This window comes from Hyalella azteca, unplaced genomic scaffold (assembly GCF_000764305.2).
Source record: "Hyalella azteca isolate HAZT.00-mixed unplaced genomic scaffold, Hazt_2.0.2 contig16267, whole genome shotgun sequence".
NCBI classification, from domain to species: Eukaryota; Metazoa; Arthropoda; class Malacostraca; order Amphipoda; family Hyalellidae; genus Hyalella; species Hyalella azteca.
Window position 1 is genome coordinate 1685 of NW_025946093.1, and position 9991 is coordinate 11675.

Consider the following 9991-nt stretch of genomic DNA (forward strand, 5'->3'; position numbering starts at 1 on the left):
CCTCAACTCTGCGCACGACACAAACTCTTCCCTCACCATCGACGAGTTCTTCACCAAGGAAGGCGAGGACTACAAGTGGGTCATGGCTACAAGTGGGTCACGGCGACCCATTCCCAGCTACTGTCTTTCTCTACCTATTTCAACCTATTTTCATTCTATTTTTAACCTAAACCTATTTTTAACCTATTTTCAAACTATTTTCAACCTATTTTACACTATTTTTACAAATGTTTTCAAACTATTTTCAATCTACATTTAACCTATTTTCAACATATGTTCAAGCTATTATTAACCTATTTTTAACCTATTTTCAATCTATTTTCAACCTATTTAAACATATTTCAACGTATTTCCAACATATTTCAACGGATTTTCAACGTATTTTGAATCTGTTTTCAACCTGTCTTCATCTATATTCAACGTATTTTCATCGTATTTCCAACTAATTTTCAACCTATTCCCAACATATTTTCAACCTTTTTTAGCATATTTTCAACCGATTTCAACCGACTTTCAACCTTTTTCGACTTATTTCAACCTATTTTCAACGTATTTTCAACATATTTTCAATGCATTTTAACCTATTTTCAACATATTTTCAATACATTTTCAACCTTTTTTCAACCCATAGCCTCCTCAACCCATACCCGCTCAAGTTTCTGCCTTCTCAACCCATTGCAGAACTTAGAAATTTTCAATAAAATAATAAACAAATTTGAAACTTTGAATTTCAATTTTGAAATTTCTCGAGTCTGGTTAAAAATAATCGCTATTTTTGGCCAGTTATGTGGATACAAAGGAAGGATATTGCTTTCCTGTGGATTTTTAATCCAAAGGATATTGTTTTAAAGGATATTGTTGCCCTGTGTCACTAATCCAGCCGTGGATTTCTCCTCCAGATTCAACCCAGACGCTGAGAATCCATCAGGATTAGGAGATTCCATCTGGAATTTCCACGTGTGGAACGACGCGTGGATGGCGCGGCCGGACCTGCCCAGTGGATACGGTGGATGGCAAGCCATTGATGCCACGCCGCAGGAGACCAGCGATGGTGGATATCGGGGGATATTGGGGGGATATTGGGGGATATTGTGGGGATTTTGGATGTTTTTCTGATGCCCACTGAAAGACCAATGGACCAATCAAAGCACAAGAATTTCAGCCAATCAGCGTTTTATATTAGCTAAAATTAGCTGAAGTTTCAAGTTCAAGTTCAAATTTTTTCAAAAGTTCAAAAACTTCAATCAAGTTTTTGAAGTTTACATTTATTAGCGTCAGTTTCTCTTATATCCAAGGATATCCCGGGATGTCCTTTGATATCCTTAAAGCATCCATAGACATCAAAGTATATCACGGGATATACAGTATATCAATATCAGCTAGTAAGCTCAATGCTCCAATGGATAAGCCTTTCCTTAAAATAATCCATCTTAACGTCCATTTCATGCCGCGTATTGTCCCTTTGAAGATGAATCTTTGTCCCCTCTTACGTCTCTGACGTCCTCTAACATCCCCGACGTTCCCTAACGTCCCCTAACGTCCCCTGGCGACACCGACGTCCCCTAACATCCATAACGTCCCCTAATATCCCCGACGTCCCCAAACGTCCCCTAACGTCCCCGACGTGCGGCAGGACTGTACCAGTGCGGGCCGGCGTCGCTGGAGGCGGTACGTCGCGGCAACGTGCTCCTGCCCTACGACGTCCCCTTCGTCCTCGCTGAGGTCAACGCAGACCTGGTCCGCTGGCAGCAGGACGAGACCGAGGCCACCGGCTTCAAGATCATGGCCTCCATCAAGTCCCAGTACGTCCCTGGACGTCACTAACGTCCCAGAACGTCTATAGCGTCCTAGAGGACGTCCCTNATAACCTTTCCTTCTTATAACACACTTACATCTGTCTCTTATACACATCTAGATGTGTATAAGAGACAGGTGCAGCTCTCGCTGAGCAGTTCGTCCGAGTACTACACCGGCGTCAGGGCCATGACTGTCAAACGTGCTGAAGGTTCCTTCGTGCTTCAGCCCGGCCAAGGTGGGTAGCTGAAACACGGGGCGTGGAGCTCATGTGGGCGAAGGAGACTCGGCTGAATAATCAGACTCTGCATCAGGTGCCGCCCAGGACTCGGGGAGCGCGTAAATCAGCCGCTAATGTCCTCTTCGGCCGGGCTTGAAGGGCAGCTTCTGGCAGCTTGCAATCATGGCAGGACTCGGCCATGCAGGCCAATATTTGTTATACTCTCAGGACACGCATGTCATCCTTTCAAGACACTATAAATTCAGAAATTAGATTCTGACCAGAAGCTCATTTCGATGGGGTGGCCAGCAGACCGAGAATAACTTTAATTAAGCAGAGTGTTGCGACTCTTGGGCAGAAACCGGTGCGTTTAATCATCAGGTTCCTTGCAATATATCTTCTCCAGTTGAGTAATAGGATATCATTTGAATAATTGCATCAAATTTCACGCTTTAGTGATTGCTAATCGAGAACGTCGCTTGAAACCATCCAGGAAATGCTATTGGTAATTACACAATGCTGTTAGCTTCATGAAAAATAACTATACATAATTCTTCAAATCTGAATACAATCTCCGGCACAAACTACATATATGCACTCCATATATACGGAACATGGTCGATTTGCTTGTAGCACTCATAAAAATGCATGGGTTGTATTGTCCAAATAGTGACACACTTTCTAATCCACAGTACTAGAAAAGAGCGGACGTATCACTGATACGTCACTTTTGTCGGGCCAAACTGGGTCACGATGACCCACACAATAACAAAAAGTGCATCGAAATTTGCACAAAGAATTTCTCATTTCTTCCGGTCCACTTCTAACGTCCCCTTTTGCTCGGTACAGAGGAATCCCTCCGCCTCCCGGTACGGTACCGGGACCAGAAATTTCACTTCTATATAACGCCGTTTTTGTCCCTGTACAGAGGAGTTCCTCCGGCTCCAAATATTCCTCTTATAACGCCCCTTTTGCACCGGTACAGAGGAGTCCCTCCGGCTCCCGGTACGGTACAAGGACTACATCGACAAGCTCGTCGAGCACGGCATGATGAAGATACTCGCGATCGCCAGCGTGAAGGAGACCACGCAAACTTGGATCCAAGACGACCACTTCCAGATACTTAAACCTAACCTGACGGTAGAGGTACGTAGTGCGTGGTGCGTGATGCGTGGTGCGTGGTGCGTGGTGCGCGGTGCTTGGCAGCCTACGTTGTGCGTGTTGCGTGGTGCGTGGTGAGTGGTATAAACACTTCCAGATACTTAAACCCAAACTTAACCCGGTAGAGATGGACGAAAAATGGTAGGCCCCCTGTTGACTACTTTTTTGGTTCATATTTCTTGAAACCTTTATATTTACTATTTTTCAGCCTCTACGATTTGCAGCCTAACCGTGTGTCACTAGTGAAGTGTGCTTGACTATTTCTTTTCGTGCTTCTGTCTCTCTGCCATTTTTGTATGTACCACTGCACTAATAACAATATACCGCAATTTCTGCTCACTACCCTCACCCTTATCAAAATTTTGAGACACCGCCCAGGACTCGGGGAGCGCGCAAATCAGCCGCTAATGTCCGCTTCGGCCGGGCTTGAAGAGCAGCCTCTGGACAGCCAGCAAGCTCGGTTTGACATAAAATGCACTTCACATTCACTTTTATTAGATCGTCTCTCATTTATCCCCCCGCAACCCTTCCCACATCTTGTCCAAAACAGCAATGTCCCGTCTCATCATCTCCTCACTCACTGACCCCCACTCAACCACCAACCTAACCCCCTTTCCTCCCCCAGACCCCCATACCAATCTCGGTGTGGGGATCTATGGGGGTCTAAGTCCCGTCTCATCTTCTCACCCACTGACCCCACTCAACCACATACCTAACCCCCTTTTATCCCCCAGACCCCCACCACCTCAGCGCTGGGGGAGCCCCTGGTGGTGAAGGTGAGCTTCACCAACCCCATGAAGGAGAAGCTCACCGAAGCCTTCATCGTCGTCGACGGGCCCGGCCTCACCAGGCCTAAGAAAATCCCTGTGTAAGTCCCAATCCCCCCTTCCCACATCTTGTCCAAAACAGCAATGTCCCGTCTCATCATCTCCTCACTCACTGACCCCCACTCAAAACCTAACCCCCTTTCCTCCCCCAGACCCCCACTACCTCAGCGCTGGGGGAGCCCCTGGTGGTGAAGGTGAGCTTCACCAACCCCATGAAGGAGAAGCTCACCGAGGCCTTCATCGTCGTCGACGGGCCCGGCCTCACCAGGCCTAAGAAAATCCCTGTGTAAGTCCCAATCCCCCATCTCCCCATCACCCCTTCCCCCCCCCCATCCATTCCCTCACCTTAACCCCCCTACAGCACCACGTTAGATGAATGGGTGAAATGGAAACTCCCTTTCCTTTTATATGGGTGAGACGGGAAGGGCCAATTCCTCTCCTCCTCTGTGTGGGTGTGGTGGTCAAATCTCCCCAGGATAATTCTTTTTCTGTATTTATTAATGATTATTTCCTCGTTATCATTTTAATTATGTGTCCCATTTTATAATCTCTCCTGCTTTTAATTATTGTTTATTTAAATTATTGTTGTCTTGATTACTGTCATAATAATTACCGCTTGTTATTATTTATAGTTTTATGTTAATTATTGCTGTCTCTATTGCAGTCCTAATAATTATAATTAATTTAATATTAATAAATATGTATAATAATATATTAATAATAATAAAAATAAATACATTATTAATTTATTATTAATCATGGCATCTGTTCCCCCAGCCCCGACGTGGACGCGGGGGCTCTGTTCACCCACACGCTGCGTCTGGAGGGCAAGGTGCTGGGGGATGACCGCCCCCTCGTCGTCACCTTCTCCTCCAAGCAGATCACCGACATCGTGGGCTCCTCCAACATCTCCATCACCCCCCAGGAGGAGTGAGAAGTCCCCCACGTGGGGGATAAATTACCCTAACACCATGCACTCACATTAATGGGTGGGACTTTGTCCAAACATCGATGCACTTTATGGGCCTATAGGTGTACCGACATCGTGGGCTCCTCCAACATCTCCATCACCCCCCAGGAGGAGTGAGAAGTCCCCCACGGGGGGATCAAATTACCCCCCTATGCACTCAAAGAAAAATTACCCCTACCATACCCATACGTTCAGATAAATGGGTGGGACTTTGTCCAAATATAGGTGCACTTTCTGGGCCTTGAGGCGTAGTGATTCGGTTTTGTCAGGCAAAGGACGTATCAGTGTTTTGTTTACTCAGTGTGTTTTGTGAGGAAGAAAGTGGGTTGCTATTTGAACAATTTGACCCATGGATTTTATTTGAGTGAGGGGCTTGAACCTAACACGACCATAACATTCGAGGGGAAAGGGAAAGTACAATTCCTCTTAAGAGGGGAAATTCCTCACTCAAAATCCCGTCAGGAAATGGGCTGTAGTTTTGCAGTATGTTTTTAGGCTATTTTCGTTCAAATTTTGCTTAAAATGAATAAATAAGATTAATTGTCACCAGTTTACCTTTAAAATTAAGTTTTGCAGAATCTTTTTAGGGTATTTTGCACTAATTTTACTTTAAAATAAATAAGTAAAATAAATTGTCGCCAGTTTGTTTTGAGAATAAAGTTTTCATTGCTATTTCTCTTGAATAGAAGTAAAATTTCATTTTGTTGACCAGCCTTCGACTTCATTAAGTTTAAGATTTTAAGATTGGTTTAAATTTTTTTCTGAAATATCAAAATTAATGTCGAGGTACCTTCGTTGTTAAATTTTCGCTTTGTTCAACATTTTTTGTCTGTTGAGCGTTTGCTTTTTATAATATGAACATAATAATATTTTTTCATAATATAATGTAATAATAATGTATTAATATTAAATTATTATTATTGATATTTGAGATTGGTTCATTTAAGAATTTCAAGTTAAAAACGTTTCCGATATAAATCATCAAGCAAAATTTACTTGTTTTGAATCAATATCAAGTTAGTAAAATATAATATAGTCAATGCTTGAATCGGGCTTGAAAGAAAACTTCATCGAAGAAAATCAAATTTATTTTAGGTTAAACTTTCTTATTTGCAAATGTTTCCTGGAGGTGTCATTGTCGACCGGATTAGATTTTCTTAATCATTGTAATTTATGATAGAGATAATATTGCATGATTGCTAAAGTCTGAAATACTAGAAATAAAAACACATTTGAAAGTATAATATATTGAAAATTTAAATATATTAAAAATTATAAACCCTAGGACCGTAATCCCACCCGATGACCGATCATGACCCGACGTTTCATGTGTGATGCTTATGACAGTTGCTGCAGTAAGGTTTTTGAATAAGAATAAGTATACATTAAGTATAATGAATAGTATTTATACATCAATAAACAATAAAAACATTTTGAAATTTTCTTATATAAAACCATGAATTTTAATTACCTATGGAAGGCTTTTCAGAAACTTCTGTAGACGACTTTTTTATTAAAGTAAACGGCTGATTTTTTTTACAAAATTTTGGTTTAAAAAATCGTGGTAGATAAAGGCCGCTTTTATGAATTATGCCCATGGAAATTAGGAAAGTTAAAATCAGGTGTAACGTAAATAATAAAGATGAGCGGCATGTTTTCGATTTTGATTTTTAAGAACAATTAGCGTTTGTGAAATTTTCGAAAAAAAATAATATCGGTATTTCAAATTATAATATCTATTATCCTTTCCTTTCTATCAAGAATCTTCCCGGCAATCTAATGGCAAATGAACGGCACTGGCACTATCACTCAAAGAAATGAGGACAACTTTGTCCAAATATCGATGTAAATTTTTTTGCGCTTTTGTGTGGGTCATCTTGACCCAGTTTGGCCCGGCAAAAGGGCGTATCAGTGCTACGTCGGCTCACTCTGCCACGTGCTTTGAGTCAAGAAGTGTGTCAGTATTTGGACAATGTGACCCATTTATTCTTCTGAGCGTAGTTATATGTAGGAGAGGCGTTCCCTAAAGATTCGGCGATAAATATGCATCTAAATTAAAAAATTACTAATTATAATTTGAAATTAGTATTATTAATTAAAAATGAATTGTTATTACATTAATTAAAATATAACTCTGTACTCACTGCAGTGAGTGACAGAGAGCGCATTTTCTCATCGACGAAAACTTGAGGTCACGGACGGACGGACGGACGGACGGACGGACAGACATGGCGAGCACAATAGTGCTTTTTTTCCATAAATCAGAAAATGCGCTAAAAAGAGTCAAGAACAGTGAAAATTGAATATTTTTGACTACATGTTGAAACTTTAAGAAGTTAATAAATAACATTGATAGATAAACTGAGAAGTTAAAATATTGAAGTAGAAAAAACACGAAATTCAAAATTGTATTGAACTCTTCGGGACATAATGAATGAGCGACAAAACCGTGCATGATATTTAGACATTTACTGCATTCAATGTATTCACTTCATACGATTCATTCAATATATACAATTGAGTATTTAAATTAAGTGCTATCCTTAAATTTCATTGAAAAATTCCAATCTTGTTAATAAAATTAAAAATTGAGCGCAATAATCAATTATGTCATTAATTTTTCATTTTCTAATTCACTTAATACATTATAAACACAAACACACAAAGAAGCATATAAATACACATGAAGAAATCGATCTTATATACACTTCGACGAAAATTCACAAGATTTCAGTGAAATTTATTAAATTTTTCCAGCTGAGATGAAAGGTATTTTCAAACATAGGAATTTTTTGAGAAAATTTTTTTCGTTTATTTTTTTGCAAAGAAAAAATTTTTCTTCTTTGTAAAGAAAAGATAAAGAGGGTAGGCGAAAAAGGGCTCACGCGTAACTTTATTATATGTATATTAATGTTATTTTATATATATTTTGACATTATTATATATAATAACGTTATAATATACATTATTATCATTATAGATAATGATATTAATATATATTATTATTATATATATTAACATTATTATGTAAACTAGCATTATTATGTACGAAAAACACGACGTTACTTACGTTTACAATTGAGCCTTAGGCCTTTTTAAAGGCTAATTCTATAGTCTAATTTTAGTAACTAAACCTGCTGTTTATACATCGAGCGAACACTGGGAGAAATGTGTGGCTGATATTGTCCAAATACGCTTGCTTACCCACAGCTTGTAGCACTGATACGTACCTTGTGCCGGGCAAAACTGGGTCAGGATGACCCATGCAAGGGCTAGAAGTGCATTGATATTTGGACAAAGCCACACTGATTTCTCTCAGTGAATGATATATGGATTCATGTCCAGGAAACTGACATAAAAATTCATTTTGATTTTATCCATTACTTAAGAAGTTAAGTTTATCCCTAATTTTCTTCCGTTTTATGAAGTTTTGATTTCAATTAATTTTTCTTAGCCCGTATATTCCTAAGTTTAAAATTTTCCTTATTTTCGTATAAAATTAATAAGAAAAAATTACTAAACCGCAAATCCACATTTTTCGTACCAAAAACATTGATTGAAAATCTAAAATTATCATGAAAAATATATATCTTTATGTATACAATTTGAAACAAAAACCTTGCATTGGAATTTCTTTGTAATAGAATTTTTAAAATATATTGCCCTTGGAGCTCATGTTTTCAGGACGACGCACAACTTTATCTTTTGATGGGAAACTGAAATATTCTTATTCGTGACCCAAATGGTATTTTTTAAGAAAATATCAATTAAGAAATGTAAAAATCATTAAATTTTTCAAATTTATGATTTATTTTAGACTGCTTGTTTTTTTTATATTCATTTCACTAACGACTTCTAAACAGTCATCAAATATTCCTTATAACAGTAGAAATTTTTTATGATAGTTATGGTTACGAAATATGATTATGATTAAATAATCTCACGGAAATTTATGATACTTATTGTAAGAAATAATTTGTCATATATGATTATGACTTAACGATAGTTACGCAATCTATTCATGAGAACCTTAACCCTACACTAAACCTCATGATATATGAAATTCGATTAAGCGTCCGAAAGATCATTATTATGATAATATATCAGCGATACATTATTTTGATTTCAGTTACTCCTCATTTATTTCAAGTGCGCAGAAAACGGATTGAAAATAGGGAAAAAATTAGCGAATCCGTTCTCGTTTGGGAAAAGATCGAATTCATGATTATAATAACAAGATTCATGAAAAATACGTTGTTGTTTTTATGGTAAATGGTCGCCCCATTGCGACCAAATCCAACGAAAATTTGCAGGTTGTTCTTTTCGGGTGAATTGGTTGGCTGAGAATAATCTTCACGGGAGCCGTGCACATGCTTTCCCTCCGGCGTCCCACGCGGCACTAAATGCGTGTCGTCGTTGGCGTCGATTGGCTGATAATTTCCTGCCTCTGGCAACCACGAGTCCTGGTCGTCCGGGGCCTTAGTAGGCCTCCGCGGCCTGTGCTGGGAGGAGTGTGGGGCTGGCGGGCGTGGCGTTGTTAGTGGCGGAGTATCTGTACCCGAGGGAAAATACGACAAAAGGGCGCCACAAATTGACCCTCACAATAACCCCTCCCCTTCCCTCACAATAACCCCTCCCCCTTCCCTCATAATAACCTTTCCTTCTTATAACACACTTACATGACCCACTTACATGACCCACTTACATGACCCACTTACATGACCCACTTCCATGACCCACTTACATGACCCACTTCCATGACCCTTTTGCCCCATTTGCCCCACTTGCCCCACTTGCCCCACTTGCCCCACTTGACCCACTCACAGTACACAGACACCGTGGAGGCCACCTCCCCCATGGAGTTACGCGCGACGCACGTGTAGGCCCCCACGTCGGCTGGAGCGAGCTCGTGGATGAGCAGCTCCATGCGCTGCACGTAGCCCGCGTGGTGCGTGGAGATGCTGTGCTTCGTGGACGTGGAGAGCATGGAGCCTGGAGCGTTATTGTGTTATTATGTTA

General features: G+C 40.1%; 2 protein-coding genes across 2 annotated transcripts in view; one reads left to right on the forward strand and one right to left on the reverse strand.

Annotated features, from left to right (window-relative positions):
• Positions 1-5035, forward strand: part of LOC108676999 (hemocyte protein-glutamine gamma-glutamyltransferase-like) — a gene marked incomplete at its 5' end in the record, with an annotated part of 6463 nt that extends 1428 nt beyond the window's left edge. The window contains 7 exons of the mRNA XM_047884837.1: positions 2-75; positions 900-1051; positions 1634-1816; positions 1916-2032; positions 3000-3160; positions 3910-4043; positions 4780-5035. Coding sequence (XP_047740793.1) covers positions 2-75; positions 900-1051; positions 1634-1816; positions 1916-2032; positions 3000-3160; positions 3910-4043; positions 4780-4936 — 978 coding nt within the window. The remainder of the gene's footprint in view (position 1; positions 76-899; positions 1052-1633; positions 1817-1915; positions 2033-2999; positions 3161-3909; positions 4044-4779) is intronic.
• Positions 5036-8894: 3859 nt separating this feature from the next.
• LOC125179271 lies at positions 8895-9959 on the reverse strand. Its single transcript, XM_047884836.1, has 2 exons — positions 9797-9959; positions 8895-9524 (listed from the first exon to the last, which is right to left on the reverse strand). The coding sequence occupies exons 1-2, from the start codon at positions 9957-9959 to the stop codon at positions 9118-9120; spliced, it is 570 nt and encodes a 189-aa protein (XP_047740792.1). The 3' UTR covers positions 8895-9117.
• Between the last annotated feature and the right edge of the window lie 32 nt (positions 9960-9991).